Below are 18,464 nucleotides of genomic sequence, written 5' to 3' on the forward strand. Positions count from 1 at the left end.
CTAAAACGGTTTGAGTCTGCCAAAATTCAAAATATTTTAATGTTAACCGACAAGCGATAAATTTGGAAGCTGAATTTCAGACACCTAAAACGGTTTGAGTCTGCTAAAATCGCATATTTTAACCGACCTGAGATAAATAGGGTGTCTGAATTTCAGACACCTAAAACGGTTTGAGTCTGCCAAAATTCAAAATATTTTAATGTTAACCGACAAGCGATAAATTTGGAAGCTGAATTTCAGACACCTAAAACGGTTTGAGTCTGCTAAACTCGCATATTTTAACCGACCTGAGATAAACAAGGTATCTGAATTTCAGACACCTAAAACGGTTTGAGTCTGCCAAAATCTTATATATTAACCAACCTGAGATAAATTAAGGTATCGGAATTTCAGACACCTAAACGGTTTGAGTCTGCCAAAATCGTATATTTTAACCGACCTGAGATTAATAAGGTATCTGAATTTCAGACACCTAAACGGTTTGAGTCTGCCAAAATCGTATATTTTAACCGACCTGAGATGAATAAGGTATCTGAATTTCAGACACCTAAAATGGTTTCAGCCTGCCAAAAATTCAAAATCTTATGTTAACCGACAAGCGATAAACTGAGAAGCTAAATTTCAGACGCCATAAACGGCGTGAGTTTGTCACAAATCTGATATAAACAATTAAATGAACCGAGATTAAAGGCTGAATTTCAGTTTGTACTGTCACCGATCGTGTACTGAAATGAAAAGCACTTTTTCAGAGTGTAGCCCAATTTCAGAAAAATATTGGTTTGACTGTTTGTTTAAATCATATGTGCATAATTCATAAATCAAACACATCTAAGCAGAGATGAGATTTTAGAGCCAAATTTTAGTCCGCGATCAACGTTTTATGGGTTTTCAACAGCGGACACCTAAAACGGCTTGATTCTGTCAAAATCTTATTTATCAACCGACAATGCATGCAGCGAAACCGACCAGTGAAAAATTGGGCAGCTGAATTCCAGAACCTAAAGCGACTTGACTGAGTCTGCCAAAATTTAGTTTACCTGCAGACCTTCACATCACAACCAAAATACTAAAGTCAAATGCAAAGAATCATGTATATAGAATTATATAATTAGTTTTTCAAATCACAAAATTTTGCGCAATACGTTTCTTGCTTCTTCTTCATTTGGTGTTAAGCATAAAACATTCCTGCCTTCCTTCATGGCTGCAGCAGCTCCAGCAACTGAAACAGTCATAAAAATAGATCAATTTAGTTGGAATGTTATACTGCATAACATTTAATTATGTTTTTTACGGGAAACTACTTTAAAATATACTGCGCGAATAGGTGAATAAACTGAAGGAAGAAAGCTAGTGATCCAATGATAGTGTAAAGTTGCATAGTGGGACACAGCTAATCAACCTTATCATTTTAGCTCCCATATTGAAAGGTTTCAATTTTGCATTAACAAGAAAGTTTCTCGAAATTTTTGTCAACTTGACGAAAAGCCTAATTAACATTTAAATAAGACAAAAGAAATTGTCTAAATAAAGTTCAAAGCGCTGAGATAGTTGAATAAACCACTACGAACAGAAATGACCTTCACCACTGACTAGATGATTGACTATGTCCTTTGAATCCGCCAGCCATCAGAACAGTGTAAAGTGAAACTTCACAGTAAAAGCGGTTAAGGTGGCTCCCTACAGTTTTGATTGTGTAATGCGCAATTGTGTTCGAAAGACCATTATTTTATCATCTTACAAAGTATGATCACGAAACTTGGCCACATAACTGCTATGATATCGCAAATTACGAAATATATAAAATTTCGTAAAATATCCTCGTTGCCATGGTAACATAACGATTTTAAAAAGGGCCAATTTGCAGATTCTGAGATATTTTTTTGAAATTTTCTTCGGTAAAACTTTCTACTTTTTTCCATACAGTAATCTTATCCATAATTCTTTCTAATGTTAGCATTTAAAAAAAATCGTACGAGCACTTTTTTTTAAATCCTCAAAAAATCCTGTTTTTTAATTTAAAAAAATTCGGCTCGTACGATTTTCTTAAAACTTGCACATTTTACGCATTTTACGATTACAGAAAACTGTGTAAAGTTTGAAAAGAATTTACCGAAGGAAAAACGAAAAAAATACATTTATTTTTATGTTTATGACGTCACAAAAATCAGGATTTTAATTTCCTCGCGCGACCAGTCAACGTCCCGCGAAGGCCCGCGCGTGTTTATCAAAAGTTCACAATGATAAATTTTAAAAGATCCGCCCTGCGTGCAACATCAGCCACGCGTGTTGCGTGTACTAATTCGCGCGCGACAAAATTACCGCGATACAACCATAGAACTGTAGGGAGCCACCTTAAGTTAAATTATTTTTTTGTATCAACGATTAACAACACGATTGCACCTGTTGTTTCCAGATAATTCATTGTAACTAGTCGGCAGCAACAATGTGAACAGTGCATAAAAAAATTATTAGTATTTCATCAGTACTGGTATAATTGCATACCTTGTGGCGTATTCACGTCAAGAATCCAATCGCCTGGTCTACTGAACATTTCAACTACAGAATGCCACACCTCCAACTCCTTGTGCTCTTGACTTACAATAATAAAATTCTCAGTGCAGGCAGTGAAATTAAAATGATCTTGCAGCAGCCGTTGCCCAGGCGCCGCATGGTAGAGGAGAAACCCCTCTACAGCCCGTACCATACCAAGGCTAGGACCTGTAAAATGCAGGAACAATGCGTAAGTTAATTTTGTTGTATGCATTGCAAAATACGGTTACAGTTTACAGTAGGTATGCTTTTATGCGTGTAAATTTGACGTATTTTCGAGTGTACGTGAATTTGAACTTCTAATTTTACAGTTGAATTGCAGAAATAACAAACGCAGACAAGTTTAACTAAATTTTGTTACAAAAATAAAATATAAAAACATTGCATCGCAAGAACCTCTAGAAAATACCAGGATGCTGTTTTAACAAAATAATCTATGGTGAGCAGAAACCCAAAAGGTGGATTAAACAAAATGATTAAGGACCTTACGATTGACAATTACACCAGACATGCGGCTAGCTGCAATCGACAAACTATTGAAGATAGTATTTTGGGGCCAATTATTAGATGATAGAGCTTCGAGCAGTTTGCGAATTAAAATTGAGGCATAAATTCTCTACGACAGACACGGTTATCCCTTTGCCGTAAACGTGAACATTAAAATCTTACTATTTTAAACATGAATACATTGCCCGTTAATATGCTAATATATACCTGATGGTTTAACTCCTTTAACACATGCGAAACCAAGTTCGCAGATTCCACGGTGTTCCTCGATCCATTTTTTTATTTCCATTAATTGATGGATATCCCCCATTATTGCTACGTTGAAAATGTGGCACACACCAAAATTTAAACGGTCCACTAGGTCCAGCAAACCTGCAGCAAATGTTGTCACTTCATTTTCCTAAAAAAATCATTTTTAAAAAGAAAGTATTGTTCAGTATACACCTTTTTCACAATTATCACAGTTGTACATATACAGTACTATTGGTGCATTAGGTCAATGTTACATCACTATACTGTACCTGATGTGGTGAAAGCTTACATAAGGCTAATGAAAATCCTTTTTCTTGCCCGTATGACCCCTTGCTGCAGTTCCAGTGGGTCAACACACATGTGGACAACGCCCCTTGTTCCCTGGTCCATCAGAAATACATTGGGTGATACAACTAGTGGCTGGTCTGATTCCTCGATGGTCAGACTCTTTTGCAGATATTCCAAGTATTGTCTGAAAATAAGGTTGGTTTCATCTTTTCCCTAGTAAATAGAAACACAGCTCTACTGAATGTGCGAAACACAGAAAAATGTTTGCAGACTAAAATGGTCATCAAATAGGTAGCAGAATTGAAAATTGAAATCTTCCAAGGAACATGTAGCAGGGCTGATTTAATGTTTATTTTCAAGCTACTAGTAGTTTGAAATGTTTCTTGTAGTTTGAATTTATTAATTTAGAAGTCAGTTCAAATACTCAACCTCAGCATAGAGAGAAGAGCGGATATTTTCCATTCTACAAACCTGGATCAAAATATCGAACTGCCTGATATAATACATATACTGTATACTTACTGTAAATTTCCTTAACTGGTCAACGCTGACTTTCTCTCCCAATTTTGCACTAAGCAATTCCCATTTACATCCAAGAAATGAAGAAATCACTTTTTGGACAGGCTTCAGTACTTTGCACTCCTTGCACACTAATTTCAGTTCATCCAGACTGTTACTTTGGTCAGCAACCTAAAAAAAACAACAGATTTAGAATGATGATTGGATTTAATTTAAAGGGCACAATTATATTTTAATAAACTAAGTGGTTAATTAGTAAATAAAATTTTTAACAGATCACAGCGGCAAAAAAATAAGCTAAGGGGCATCTTACGCCTAAAAATGGAAGAAATATCTTTACCTGACCCAACAGAGCAACACGATCTGAAACGTCGAGGCCAAATAAGCATTTGATGTATGATGGCTTGAACCTCGGCTTTTCTTGTAGGTCCTTTGCCATTGCTCGCTGGTCTTTCAGAAGACCTTTTTCATATTTTCGGCACATCTCAAGGAATGACTGATAACCATCTTCTGGGAGAGCAGCAACAATTAAGAAATACATCAGAAAGATTTTTCTTCTAAAAAAAGTACAACATTTAACAAGAATATTAATTACTCAGTGTAAGTGCTTTATTGATCAGCAAGTTAATTTAAAATTATTTCATTAAACAGGTTTAGGTTTAGTACAGATTATAATTACATCTGCTTTCTTTTGATAACCCATTCACTGGTGGCAAGACTTTCACTGGCAAGCAAAATCACCTGGTGTTCACAATATATTACAAATTGAATAAACTGAAAAGTTTACTCACTGTCTTTCCTAATATGTGGGAACATCTGTCTCTCCATTGCTGACTAGGAACTAAATCATTGTTCTCATTTTTTGTACCAATGATCTCCAACTGCCTGTGAGCAACTTCCACCTACAGCAGAATAAAAAAATGTTTGTGATCACAGCTTTTTTAACCCACTGACTGGTAAATCACCCAAATGATTGCTGCTGCAATTAATAATTTGGTAGTTTCTACTGCAATTGCCTGTGGCAGATTACTGCTAATTATTATCGTAAGTAACTCAGACCACTATAACCAATAATTTACCATTGACAATTTTGGTATGTACTTGAGAAAAATTTCTGGTATTTGACAAAGCAAAGTTGAATAAGTTAAGAAGTTGGGTACTCATTACTACTGTGACACTAATGGGTTCCTTAAGTAACTTGTTGACTGACTGTTAAACTATAACAAACAACCACTCCCTCTTAATATTTAACAATATTAGAATTGCCTTTCTACAGAACTTGCCTCATCTTTGAATGTCATTTCATGACGGAAACACCCAGTCTTATTATGCCTTGACGCCAGCCATAAAGCTTCAAAATTTGTTAACCTAACAAATATTCTTGCATATCTTCCCTTATACTCTTCACTATCAGGGTGCTTCTCTAAAAGTTGCTTTGTTGCCAACAAGTTATGCGTACCACCAAGTACCTCATACTGATAGCTGCTGACATCTGATTTTGAAATGTTCTCCTTTCTGTTCAGACCTTTTACCAACAAGTAAAGAGGTTCATATGAGCCATTGGGGTTACTTTCCATATTTTCCTTTAATTGGGCCAAAAATATTTCATCCACTTTCCTGATCATTCTGTCTGCTGGAGGTAGTTCAATATTGCCAACCGGAACATAGAATTGCTCATCTATTCAAAGTTATGAAAAGACATGCATGATATTACTGCCAAATGAAGGTGCACTTATACAACTTGAGTAAGCTAGAATGGTAAAAAGGAAACCATTGGGCAAAAAAAGCTGGTCATATTGAAAGAAGTAATTGTGTAGCAGGGATTTTAATTAAGAAAATGACTTGATAATTTAAGCCTTAATTTAAACTTGATAATTTCTGTAAAAAATTAATTAACATTCATTGTGGTTTAGTGGTTCAACAAAAAATATCATATGTATATATTTAATTTCTACATACCAACTTCGCATTCTTTTGCTCTTGTTTGGTATTGTAATTCTTTGGCCTCTTCATCTTGACACTTTTTCTTGGTTAGGGGAGTACTCAGCTGTTCCACAAGAGATGAAGATCCCCTTTTTAAATTTATAGCTTCATCTTCATTAGTGATTAAAACAGGCTCGGAATCCTTGGATCCACCTTGATTTTGTTGATCTTGACCATCATTAGCGCAATCTTGCTTTTCTAACTTTTCAATGGCTTCATTGCATTTTGCAGCCCATTGTTGCTCATTTTCAGTCGCAACAATTTCGCGGAAAAGCCCATTGCTTGCTGACCAGTCATATTTCCCTGTGGAGAAGAAACAGTGTTCTCTTTTGCCATCTGCCCCTCGAACGAAAATCAACTATAAAATATGAATAAAATAATAATTTTTACATAGAATCAATCAAAATACAGTATTAATATATGTACGGATAGCTGGCATCATTATTTGAAGCATGTAATAGGTGAAACTATCATCCATAACGCGCTCATTCATTGTGTAGTGCCCAGTTTATAACACACTAGCAATATTTCTGTGTAAAAATTTTACAGAAACAAATGCTAGGACTAAGTTTCCAACCCTTGGACCAAGGGTTTTAAATTAATTTTAAAAAAGCTGACTTTGCGTTTGACACTGAATCATTTTCCTAAAACTTTAATCACTAATCTTTCACGACGTAGAATTTACGCATGTAAAATTCCAACTAAACGAAAGCTATTTGTGTTATTTTAAGGCTTAAATGTAGAAATGGATATTTGTTTATCCATAGGCGGCCCAGAACTGATCTCGCTGACCTCGCGCGATGACGTACCTTGTCATAATATAAGACTGTTCAGACAACATGAGGTCGCGCGAGGTCAGCGAGATTAGCGAGATCAGTTCAGGGCCGCCTATGGTTTATCATGTTGTGTTTGTTCGGGGGGGTCCCACGCATCATACGTAGATCAGGGCCCAAATCACCGTTTCACCGCCCTATCATTCATTTTTTAATCTATGGCCCTATCTTATATACGCCCTGATCAATTAAAGGCATGCCAGTCATGCACTTATAGTCTCAAAATCGAATCATTATCGCCCCGTCGTAAAATAGGTGGTTTCTGAGGGCCGAGGCGCCATTCCTTGTTTTAGAAAAGCTAGCACGAGCATTATCATAGACTGTCAGAATTCTATCATTTATACTTTGCAACCTCAAGATAGAAATCTGCTAAACATTGTAAAACTATAAAACTTTATATTTCAGTCAGGCTGCTCAATATGGAGTTTTATAAACTATAACAGTCCATTATTACTAAACCTTGGCTTTAGCCATATTAATTTTGATGGGTGTATACTTCATAATGAAATTTAAATTTCATGCGATTATGTTACGGCGTGCATTTTGGTATATGACTTGTGAACGCTAAACGAAAGCTAAGTGAACCTCGGTAGGAGATTTTACTTGTAGTTAAACTATATCAGATATTGAAGGTATCAGATTTTTTCAAGGCAATGACACCCCAGAAAGCGCAGTTAGGCGCTGGACTATAGTGAGTGGGGGAAAAGTATTTTAAAAATCGCCTTACTGTATTTTTATACAACTAGTGCCAATATGGTTATTAATTCGTTACAACAAACATATAAAACTAGGACTCAAAAGGTCGCTGGTGCACGCAGCATCTCATTTCAGCAGGTAGAGACCAATACCACAGTATATAATACCAAATATATTTACCCTTTATATACCCTTTAATATATAATATTATCTTTATATTAATCACAGTGAGAAACTCAAAAAATTAAAAATCATACCTTTACAGCCACGCGATTCTTAAATTTTCCCACTTCAGCGCGCAGAACATGCGAATATTCTACACTATTTTTGGATGGCCGAATACCGTTGACAAACACGTACGCTTTGTCCTCATTTACTCGAATTGACCATTTGAAAGAAGGCATTTTTTAAAATACTGTTTGTTGACTGCTGAATAAACCTTGCTGAACAAAACTGCTGGTGTCTTTGGCAGAGGAAATAGAGTATATTTTGGCAAGGTTTTCTAGCGTCATACAAGGCCGGATAGCGTCATACAAGGTGATAGCGTCATACAAGGTGATAGCGTCTTCGCGGCTCAACGAATCAGCGTTCGAGAACACAAAGCCGTAGGTAACTGAGGAATTTTTCATTGTTAAAAGGTTCAAAACTCAACCAATCAAAAACGTTTATACTAATTAGCGACAAAAATCATAATAACGGAAAACATTTAAAAACTTAGAAGGGTGTAAGCTGATCTTAGTGAAAACCGGCTGCTTCCTAACTTCGTAACTAAGCTTGTCAGAAATATTTTGAAGAATGCGGTAAAAGACCAAAACGCATAATCCCCGAGCCGGCGCGGAGCGCCGTGCGAGGGTACTAATTCCGCTCGGAGATTAGGAGTTACACCCGGAACCCGGTAGAACATAGCCGAATCCAAAGTTGTCCAAATTCTTTGTCATGGACGGTCGACGTTGGGTGGTTTTGTTAGATATGCGCATGCGCAAAATTTTGAACGAGTAAACACTGGTAACCAGTATCATCCTGATTGGCCAAGACAAAATGTTTATATTTAAAATACAGCGTCAGCAATTTAACTGTCTTTTTAAAAAGCCATTTAAAAACTTTTTACAAAAAAAATCTACTGTGCTTAAGACAAGCAAATTTTTCGTTAAAATCAATGTCCAATTTGGAAACCGAGATGCAGAAGGAAGCAGGTTATCACGAGGAAATGCTGGCAAAAAGAAGGGTTAATCATAAGGCCAAGATGGATAAAGAAACGGCAGAGGAAAAGCAGCATAGGTTAGCAAAGCGAAGAGATGCGTACAAAAAAATGGTCAGGGTAAGTACATGCGATGAAAGAGGAAAGAAAAGAGATAAAAGACGTGAAGAATCTCATCAGCAGACGTCGGAAGAGAAAGGACGTTCTTTGGCAAAGCGAAGGGCTTCTCATAAGCGTAGAATTGAAGCGAGCTCCAGCAAGGTACTCGAGAGACGAAGGGAAAATGCACGACTACTTTTGCAACAAGAAACGTCAGAAGAAAAGGAGAATCGCTTGGCGAAGCGTAGGGCTGCTTATAAACGGAGAAAAGAAGCAAGTACAAGTGAAGAAAGTGAGATGCAAAGGGAAGAAAATAGAGCTAACGCAAGAGAGAGAAGGCGACGTGAAAGTGTCCAAAAGCGAGCAGAAAGGCTTGAAAATGTGAGGAAACGAGCGAAAAGATCCTATGAGACAAGGTCAATACCACAGCAGGTACAGTCAGAAAACGATCAGGTAAGACTGTGTGATGAGAATGGTACAAATGATGATGCTATAAGTAGTTCAGACCAATATTTGCATGAAGGTGGTTGGAAAAATGTTGACAACCTCAGAATGAAATGCACAGTTTTCATTTAGATCAAGAGCATTTAGAGCATCGGCAGTGTACAATTTGTAAAGAGACTTGGCCGACAAAGCAAAACTTGGCAGCAGATCCCTTCGTTTGCTACCGGTGTCAAAGAGACAAGAAATCACCAAAGAATTTCAGTGCTGGCAATGACATGGACCCAGGTACTGTTCCAGAGCAATTGAGAGGTTTGACACAGGTAGAGGAAATGCTGATTTCAAGGGTTTGCCCCATCATGCAAGTCTACAGAAAACATGGTGGGCAAAGGGGCTACAAAGGTCATGTGCTAAACTTACCACAGGATATTCAAAGTTTTTTGAATAGGTTGCCTGCACAAGTGGCTGACTTGCCTGTTATGATTGTGCGAAGGCAGGGTGCTGATGAAACACATAAAGATTTTACAGTTCGTCGACACAGGGTGTTTGAAGCTATATTGTGGTTGAAAACAAACAATCCATTTTTCAAAGATATTGAGATTGACAGGGATATTATCCAAAGTCTACCTGAAAATGGTGTCCCTGAAGAGCTAAGGTATATTATTGATGACAATGAACTTCCAGTTCATGTTGAAAATGAGGGCCCCCCACAAGAACCTGTAATGAGTGCTAATGCAACAGTTGAAGAATTAGTTTTAGGAAATGGCAGTACATCATTTATTCCTATGCGGCAAAGACAAAGAAAGGATGGTGCAGCTATTCAAGATGCAGTGAATGAGGTTGACCCTTTAGACTGGCCCTCAACTGAAGGTAATGCTGTTAATGAGTTTAAAACAGATGGTTTGGCAAGCATGGCATTTCCAACACTATTTCCCCATGGGAAAGGTGACCCAACAAACAGAGTCAGGCAGCATGAGGAAAGTTTGGCAGAGGCATTCAAACACCTGATGAAGTTTGCAGAGAGGCTGCCAAATGGTAAGTTTGAATGGAGGTTTGCCTCACATCCCCGGTTCCCATACTGGGCGTTGAATATGAAGCAGAGACATCAGTTGTTGTCACAAGCTAACATTTACTTGCGGCAACATCCAGCGGATGCAAACATGACTATGGAGGAGCTGAAAACAATGGTAAACTCTATGGGTGCAAATCAAATGGTAAATCGTTTGCAACGTTATGTTTCAAAAATTCAGGGTACAAATCAGTATTGGTATCAGAGACTGCAAGAACTGTTAGCCCTGATTGAACAAAAAGGTTGCCCTACCTTTTTCTTTACCTTTAGTGGCCAGACTTGCAAAGACTATTGCAAAGTAACGAGGGGGCATCAAGAACAGAAAGAGCACAAGCAGTGATAGACAATCCACACCTGACAGATTGGTTTTTCATGCAAAGGCTACAGAAGTTCATCAAACATTGGCTTGAAGGTGTCTTGGATGCTGAATGGTTTTGGTATAGGTTTGAATACCAGGCCAGAGGAAGTATACATGCTCATGGATGTGCTAAATTAAAGAATGATCCAGATATTCGATTATTACGTAAACGTGCATGCCAAGCAGTGCTTGAGAAAGAGAAAGAAAATGAAATGTCCCCTGACGATTTTGAATTCTCTTGCCAGGAAATTGTCAGAGAGGGTGAAGATGCGGAGAGAAAGCTAATTAGGTAAGGTTTGTATGTATATCTTAAGTATTATAAATGATTTACACTCACCACATAAATACGCAAATTGTGTCCACGGTATAAGCTGCATGTGCATTATTAGAAATTCTTTGTATGTGCTGTAGAAAACTTAAAAAACATTTTCCCCAGACTTTTAGTTTTAGCCTACTATGTGCTACAATGTTGCAAATTTTGCTAAATACAGCTTCCACATACATTCACAAAAAAAACAAAATTCCGTATATTTTCTTTAGAAACTGATATTTCCTAATGCTAAGGAATTGAGAGTGTAAACAGCAAAGTATTTACAATTATGGAAAAATATATATAAATTAGGTGTTATAACCATGTTATTTTTATTTCTTTTAAAGTTACGTTGACTGGCTTGTGACCACAGTTAATGATGATCTGCCTGATGAGAACTGGACACTACCAGATCCACACCCTTCTGCTGTGAAAGCAACATCAGTTGATAATCATGATGTTGATTATCACAGGTTAGTAAATTCAGTAGAGAGGCACACCAGATGCAGTCCAGCGTATTGCCTGAAAAAGAAGAGGGTTGACCTGCCTGCAGAGTGCAGATTTGGGTTCCCAAAACCATTACAAGAGGAGACTGCACTGATTTATGAGGTTCGAGGTAAGAAAAATAAATCTGTACACTCAGAGTTGCAAACCAAGAGAAATGATGAGAGGCTGAATTCACACAACAGGGTCATGCTTGAGAATTGGCGGGCCAATGTGGATTTGCAGGTAATTGTAGATGAAAAGGCATGTGCAAGATACATGGCCAAGTATGCAGCGAAAGGGGAACCACGATCAAAATCTGCTTCTGACATACTGAAGTTGTCTGTATCTTCATTACAGAATGATGACCAAGTGTCTTCTGCAATCAAGAAAGCAATGATTCAAGTTGCTGGTGATAGGGACATGGCTGCTCAGGAGACTGCCCATATGTTACTCAGTTTGCCTTTGGTAGGCTGTACGTATAGTTTTGTTACTGTTTCTTTAGAAAACAGTAGAAAAGTGATCCTTGATGCAGAAAATCCACAAGAGGAAGTACTTCAGAATTCTGTTCTTCAAGATTATGGAGAGCGGACAAAAGTGGAGAGTAGGTATAGGGGTTATCTCAGTTGAATTTGATGCAGTATGCATCTCAGTTCACAAGAGTCAGAGGTGAGTTGACAAAACGAGTGAATCCTTATATTGTCAGGACATTTCCAAAGCTTACAGCCAATCCTGGCAGCCCTACCTTTGGAAATACTGCAAGTATCAACTCATTAAGTTTAAACCATGGGAAGATAAGTCATCAAATGCATGGGACAATATGGAGGAAACTGATGATGTTTATTAAACACATATGCTTCATTTCTTCAGACAGATTTTGCTAGAGACAATGTATTTGGGTATTCTATTGAAACAGAGATGGTCCATGCTGCACAGACAGATGAAACATATGGAACTGATGAAAGTAGTGATGAAAGCGATGACGAACAGGATCAACCTAATGAGGAAGAGCAAATTGAGGATTGGATGTTGTTATGTAGACTCAACCAACATTATGAGGATGCAGGAAATCAAATGGCAAATAACGAAGCAGTGGATTGGTTCGAAGCAGCAAGATGTGTGCCTGGGGATTTGTTGAGAGAATCTGCTGGGTGGATTTCTAAACAGAGAAGGATGCAGAGGAGCAAGGTATGCAGTATCAAACAGGTGACCAACAAGTGGTGGTTGACCCAGGGACCTTGAATGACAAACAGCGACTGGCATTTGACATTATCACTGCATCCATGGCTAATGATGAATGTGAACCACTACATATGATTGTAAGTGGTACTGCTGGCACAGGTAAGACATATTTAATTAGTGCCCTAAAGCAAGTATTGCAACACCAATGTATTGTCACAGCAACCACCGGAATTGCTGCATTCAGTATTGGTGGTCAAACTTTGTATTCCGCAGCTCAACTTCCGATTCGGGAATACAGAGAATTACAGGGCGATTCCTTACAGAGATTGCAGCTCAGATTGGAAGGTAAGAGGTTTCTCATTATTGATGAAATGTCAATGATTGGACATCAGATGCTTTCATGGCTTGACAACAGACTACGTGCAGGTACAGGAAAAGAGGATATCCCATTTGGGGATGTCGATTATCCTAATGGGGGATTTCGGCCAGTTACCTCCTGTAGGCGATAAACCAATGTACATTGCAGGTAATGGATCTGTAATCAGTGACCATGGTCACAGTATGTATTTAACATTTGATTATGTAGTCATTTTAGAGCAGGTCATGCGACAGATTGGTGAAGACCCAGAAGTAGTTGCATTCAGGGCGCTATTGATGAGAATGAGAGATGGACAAGTTACCGAGATGGACTGGAGACTATTAATACAGCACTCCAGACCTAACGTTTCAATGGATCGATTTAGTGATGCAATCCGGCTGTACTTTGATAAAAAAAGTGTCGCTGAATATAATTATGAGAAGTTGCTAGAGATTGACAACCCTTGGTCAAAATTCAAGCAAGGCATTCTGGTCGAGGTGCAAGTGCGGCAACATCTGATGAAGCAGGTGGTTTGGAAGCTGTCCTCTTTTTGTCAACCAAAGCAGAAGTGATGCTGACATGTAACCTTTGGGCAGAAGTCGGCTTTGCAATGGCTCTTTTGGAACTGTTGAGCAATTTTGGTTTGCAGAGAATATGGGTCCACCAAATCTACCGATTGCAGTACTGGTTCATTTCCAGCATATTCTGGCCCTGCATTTCTACAAGATGTTCAAAGTGATTACCTGTGCCTCCAAGACTGTTTGAGTGGATGGCGGATGGAAAGTATTTGTCAAGACAACAATTGCCCTTGCGGCTGAGGTATGCAATGACGATACACAAGTCCCAAGGACAGACACTAACCAAGGCTGTTGTTGATTTAGGTAAAGGGGAGAGAGTTGCTGGCTGCACATTTGTGGCAGCATCTAGGGTAAGATCAATTAATGATATTGTGTTTGAACCTATGACATTTGATCGTCTGAAAGTCATTGGTAGGAATAAAAATTTGAAGAAGCGACAAGAAGCGGAACGACGACTTCGTGTGCTTGCAGAAAAGACTCGAGCAGAGGCATAAGCATTGAATATATGCATATAAAGATATGGATTGTATTGTAAGTTGTTATATCCTTTTGTTAATGATACTGGGCACCAATGTGCTTTCGAGGAAATCAATAGTCGCCTGCTACTAGACACAATTTTAGAAGTGAAGTTTGTATGTCTTATTACAACTTTGCCTCTATAATTTTTGTTTTTGAGGATGGCAATTAACTGTACATGTGTCATATTGCCTGTTACTAGACATGATATCAGGTATTATGCTTTTGAGGGTGGCTGTTGACATGTACACTATATCAATCAGGTAAGTTACCTATTTACAATAACAATCAATGAAATGAAAACCACAATACCATCGCGCGGGGATATTTCGTGATTTGCCTGGTAACAATAATAAAGTACACGCAAAATTCACGTATAACATAAATTTCAAAAAGAGCGCGAAAATATCCTGCCGATATCCTGCTGTTTTTGGACTGCGGTAAGTCTTTTTCAAAATAAAAAACTTTATAAAATATTAAACATTTCAAAATTCGCTCGAATAAATTATAATATACTATTCCACAGTCGACAATTTGATTTACCAATTTACGCACAGATATTTTAGGGAGAAACTTCTGTATCCTTTTTATTGCATTTTAAAATTGGCATGTTTTTCCAACGCCGACGCGTATTGTCTTTTGTGTTTAACTTTTCTCAATAAACTAATGAAACTATTGTATTTCTTATATATTTTACAGCTACAAAAGTCATAAATATTATTTAAAAAAATGTAAGTTTGCTATTTTAATACATTTCTTTTCTCAAAAATAACATTTCAGTAGCTATATTGAAGGAATTTTAAGCTTGCCTCGAGTATACAATGTATTTTAACCGTATAGTGCTTTTGAAATAGTATTAAAATATGTTTACTCAATATATTTTTATGTTGATGGCATATAAGATCATCTACAAGGAGAGAAAAAAGTAAGATTCAACCTCTTTTCTACCAGTTTACAAACCACTTTTCTCATGGTTGTAGTGTAATGGTAAACGTTTTTACTATTACTGATTTTTCTATGTATTTTAGTGGAAAATGAAGAAGAAGTACTTGGTATGTTTACAGATAGGCACTTGGCCATATATAAGAAATACATAATTTGTGGTAACCTTTTCTTTTCGCACATGACAAACATGCCATATATATGAAACATAGATTCATTCTCAAAGACATAAATCAATTTAGTGTGGCCTTTATAATACTCTGGCCATATTTACACACATACTGTAGTATAAATTTAGCAAAGTACTAAATATTGATTAAAGATTTTGCCTCTTGCATTTTAGAAATTGAAGTTGATGCAGAGGGTGATGAAGGTAAATAAAAAATATTCAAAGTATTAATCTAATTCATTTGTCGCACTGTTTTCATTTTTTCTCACAACAATAAAGTGTATAATACATTTTATACACAAATTTCCCTTCACCATAGATCTAAGAGAAGCAGAGCAACCTGCCGTGGCAGTGGATGGGCCAGGTGAGCAATCCTGTAGCTCCCCGTGCACAACTAAAATACTCTCATTTTATCACAGTAAATCCTGTGCCACCACAATTATATCAACAATGCACAAGTTTACAATATTATTATTGACTTAGCCATATATAAAGAAATATATATACATAATTTGTGGTATATAACCTCACATTTTTGTTATCCGTTACAGATTTTCCAATGAGCTAAAAGACCACAACCCAGCTCAACCCAATTGCCTTCCTTCTATAATTTTACGTACCCCCCCCCCCCCATTTTGTAAAAATGTTGTCCTTGTGGTGGATGCATGAAAATCACATCTATGTATTTTGTTCATTATTGAAAATCACATCTATGTATTTGTGTATTATTGTTTCATTTCAGAAGATCATCCACTCCCTGCACCACAAGGGAGAGGCTTGCCCCCAGGTATTATTGTATCATTTAATTTTACTGAAATGTAATGTATACCATTTGCTTCCAGATAGCTTCCAATTTTTAAAAACTTTTTGTTATCAATTTAATATCCTAATTTACGCGATGTGTCAACCAAGTTTGTTACGTACATTTCAGAACATCATCGCTCCCTGCTCTTCGGGGGAAAGGCTTGCTCCCAGGTATTAATTTGTATAATTTCATTAGTGTTATTACCTATGTAAACACATAACACTCGATCAATAATGGTTACATTGCAATGATGCTCAAAATGACATCTCCTCTCTTTTAGGTTTCCGTGGACATATTGCAGGTTAATAAAGTTTTATTGACAATGGTCAGTTAATTCACGAATTTAGTTAGCCAGAAGACCAATCATTTCTTGATATTCCACCTTAGGGCGTTGCTACAAGTGTGGCGTGCGGGGCCATCGTGCTCGCGCCTGCCAATCGCGTATGTATTTAATACCTTATGGATTGCCATGTATTGTATAGTCACGTGAACAATTGCAAAGTGGTGTGATGTTGTAAGCATATAACCTTGACTCTAGGGCTAAACATACCAAGCCCGGTGTGACAGAAAGAATTCAGAAGGTCTAATCAAATATTTAAACATTGCTAAAGACGCCGCTGGCCATCACAATGTATGAAAATAATATACACGGCTAAAAACTCATCAGGTTGTTGCATCAACATCGAACAATGTTGTGCTGCCCATATTGTTCAGAGTTGTTATCAACTTGGAACAATATTGTTACACCCGATTCAGTTCCAACAATATTGTTCCAAGTTGATAACAACTCTGAACAATGTGGGCAGCACAACATTGTTCGATGCTGTTCATATCAATGTTGCATCAACCTGATCGTTTTTAGGCGTGTATATAATGACTTTTTTTTTCTTATAGTGACTTTTTTTTCTTATAGGGGCTGTTTGTTGGTTGTGTGGCCAGCGGGGCCACACAAGGGTTGTGTGCCCCCAGCGGCAGACTGGGCGCACAACACAAAAACGAGGGCAGCAAAAGCCCTCAATGCAATTTACAAACTGCACGTTTGAGAAGTTTAGTGCTTAAACTTCTCAAACGTGCAGACTAGGCTACGTTGACATATAATCTCTATACCATCATTGATTTTTAACGTTAAACATCACGCATTCTATACACAAGCAAAATTGACATTACGGGTTAAAAGGCGATTCAATCAAACAATTAATGAGATATCAGCATGTGAAAAATGAGCCAATAATGTTTTCAATCTTAATATCGTTCTCAACAATTCGACTACCCGATGAGAAATCACTGTATGTCAACGTAGCCAAATATTGCGAGTTTGTTATTTTAACTGTTATGTAAATATTAAATTTGTTCTGTTTTAAAATGTTTTATTTTTTATTGTAAATACTTTATTTTGTTAAATATAATATGATTTTCACACTGTTTCGGAAATGATGTTGTTGCATTAAGGTCCGGCGAGAGGTCACTGCATGCAATGTATTTCTAGTTGTATAGTTATGTCGTCGCCTTGCGGGTTTGGATTTTCATCCTCGCCAGAACCGGCGTCGCCGTCCACTATTGAAACTCTTCGAGAGAGAGAAATAGAAGGCAGTTCGCCTATCGGTATTGGATTCAGCAGTAACCATGAGAACACGAGGAGTCCGCAAAGTGGTAAGAGATCACAAATAAGCAATCTGTATACTTGAATATAGTACATGAACTATAGTCTATATCTACACAATTTTTATGATGATATTTAGTGACGAGCTCTCCTGGGGATTGAACGACTCCTGTTCACTCACAGTTATCTAGCCTGTACTCTTCGCCTGTTGGAATTGGATTTAGCAGCAGTGACAACGAAAACACACTAAGTCCGCTAAACGGTATGATATGTTACATTTCTACGTGTCTAAATAGATTGAGATTAGAAATATATATTCACCTGTATTTGGACAAGCGTTTTAATAATTTATTTTGTTCTCCATTTTCTGCTAGTCGCCAACACTCCTCGTATTTTTATGACTTCTCCACTGTCTCCTACTCAACACTCGAAGGAAACTCATCGCCTGCTAGCCCATCACCAGACAACAGCCCTTCTAAATGTAAGAAAATATTTTAAATTTTATTTTTAATTTTAACTATACCTAAAATTTCATAATAGATATAATAACTGTATTTTAGTTGAAATTATAAATAAAGTGCGGCGCAAAAAAGGGCAAGTTACGTCTCTTAGGTTTCAATAAGACTTGACGCAATGATAAGACTTGCCGTTTGTTCTTTTGTGGCGAGTTGAAATATGAAATTTGGAGTATGCGACATCGATTAGCAACTAACCAATTTTCGATAGAC

The 18,464-nt window shown here is 37.4% G+C and overlaps 3 protein-coding genes and 2 long non-coding RNA genes across 7 annotated transcripts; 3 read left to right on the plus strand and 2 right to left on the minus strand.

The window, feature by feature from the left end:
* Window positions 1–1,042: 1,042 nt before the first annotated feature.
* On the minus strand, window positions 1,043–3,813 carry LOC114544712. Its single transcript, XM_028563274.1, has 4 exons — window positions 3,579–3,813; window positions 3,265–3,457; window positions 2,503–2,718; window positions 1,043–1,219 (listed from the first exon to the last, which is right to left on the minus strand). Exons 2-4 carry the CDS (start codon window positions 3,365–3,367, stop codon window positions 1,122–1,124), a joined length of 417 nt encoding a protein of 138 aa, XP_028419075.1. The 5' UTR covers window positions 3,368–3,457; window positions 3,579–3,813; the 3' UTR covers window positions 1,043–1,121.
* Window positions 3,814–4,585: 772 nt separating this feature from the next.
* Window positions 4,586–8,523, minus strand: LOC114544709. Its single transcript, XM_028563272.1, has 5 exons — window positions 7,886–8,523; window positions 6,076–6,457; window positions 5,400–5,794; window positions 4,908–5,018; window positions 4,586–4,673 (listed from the first exon to the last, which is right to left on the minus strand). Exons 1-5 carry the CDS (start codon window positions 8,030–8,032, stop codon window positions 4,602–4,604), a joined length of 1,107 nt encoding a protein of 368 aa, XP_028419073.1. The 5' UTR covers window positions 8,033–8,523; the 3' UTR covers window positions 4,586–4,601.
* Window positions 8,524–9,551: 1,028 nt separating this feature from the next.
* LOC114544711 lies at window positions 9,552–12,202 on the plus strand. 2 transcript variants are annotated; one of them, XM_028563273.1, is made up of 4 exons: window positions 10,309–10,401; window positions 10,706–11,082; window positions 11,451–11,719; window positions 11,947–12,202. In XM_028563273.1, exons 1-4 carry the CDS (start codon window positions 10,399–10,401, stop codon window positions 11,949–11,951), a joined length of 654 nt encoding a protein of 217 aa, XP_028419074.1. In that variant the 5' UTR covers window positions 10,309–10,398; the 3' UTR covers window positions 11,952–12,202. The 2 variants fall into 2 exon arrangements, 1 of the variants encoding a protein (XP_028419074.1); XR_003690526.1 differs by lacking the exon at window positions 11,947–12,202 and having other exon boundaries at window positions 9,552–10,401; window positions 11,451–11,576.
* Window positions 12,203–14,397: 2,195 nt separating this feature from the next.
* On the plus strand, window positions 14,398–16,119 carry LOC114544715. Its single transcript, XR_003690529.1, has 6 exons — window positions 14,398–14,951; window positions 15,123–15,145; window positions 15,249–15,272; window positions 15,506–15,535; window positions 15,651–15,695; window positions 16,074–16,119. It is a non-coding gene; the product is annotated as an uncharacterized LOC114544715 (long non-coding RNA).
* A 151-nt stretch (window positions 16,120–16,270) lies between these two features.
* On the plus strand, window positions 16,271–18,211 carry LOC114544713. Of its 2 annotated transcripts, none has more exons than XR_003690528.1 (6): window positions 16,271–16,306; window positions 16,417–16,437; window positions 16,524–16,577; window positions 17,050–17,786; window positions 17,876–17,998; window positions 18,111–18,211. It is a non-coding gene; the product is annotated as an uncharacterized LOC114544713 (long non-coding RNA). The 2 variants fall into 2 exon arrangements; XR_003690527.1 differs by having other exon boundaries at window positions 17,623–17,786.
* Window positions 18,212–18,464: the final 253 nt, after the last annotated feature.

The sequence above is a fragment of the Dendronephthya gigantea genome, unplaced genomic scaffold (genome assembly GCF_004324835.1).
Source record: "Dendronephthya gigantea isolate DGI-Jeju-01 unplaced genomic scaffold, DenGig_1.0 000915F, whole genome shotgun sequence".
Taxonomy (NCBI): Eukaryota; Metazoa; Cnidaria; class Anthozoa; order Malacalcyonacea; family Nephtheidae; genus Dendronephthya; species Dendronephthya gigantea.

What these genes read in the sequence shown, in the direction of transcription:
- LOC114544712 (XM_028563274.1), bottom strand. Translation starts at nt 3,367, where the DNA reads ATGGGGGATATCCATCAATTAATGGAAATAAAAAAATGGATCGAGGAA. An exon ending in TAAAGGAGTTAAACCATCAG is followed by an intron (nt 2,719 to 3,264) that starts GTATATATTAGC and finishes TGCATTTTACAG; the next exon opens with GTCCTAGCCTTGGTATGGTA. An exon ending in TGACGTGAATACGCCACAAG is followed by an intron (nt 1,220 to 2,502) that starts GTATGCAATTAT and finishes TGACTGTTTCAG; the next exon opens with TTGCTGGAGCTGCTGCAGCC.
- LOC114544709 (XM_028563272.1), bottom strand. Translation starts at nt 8,032, where the DNA reads ATGCCTTCTTTCAAATGGTCAATTCGAGTAAATGAGGACAAAGCGTAC. An exon ending in AGAATCGCGTGGCTGTAAAG is followed by an intron (nt 6,458 to 7,885) that starts GTATGATTTTTA and finishes CATATTTTATAG; the next exon opens with TTGATTTTCGTTCGAGGGGC. An exon ending in AGCAAAAGAATGCGAAGTTG is followed by an intron (nt 5,795 to 6,075) that starts GTATGTAGAAAT and finishes AACTTTGAATAG; the next exon opens with ATGAGCAATTCTATGTTCCG.
- LOC114544711 (XM_028563273.1), top strand. An exon ending in GCGGAGAGAAAGCTAATTAG is followed by an intron (nt 11,083 to 11,450) that starts GTAAGGTTTGTA and finishes TTTCTTTTAAAG; the next exon opens with TTACGTTGACTGGCTTGTGA.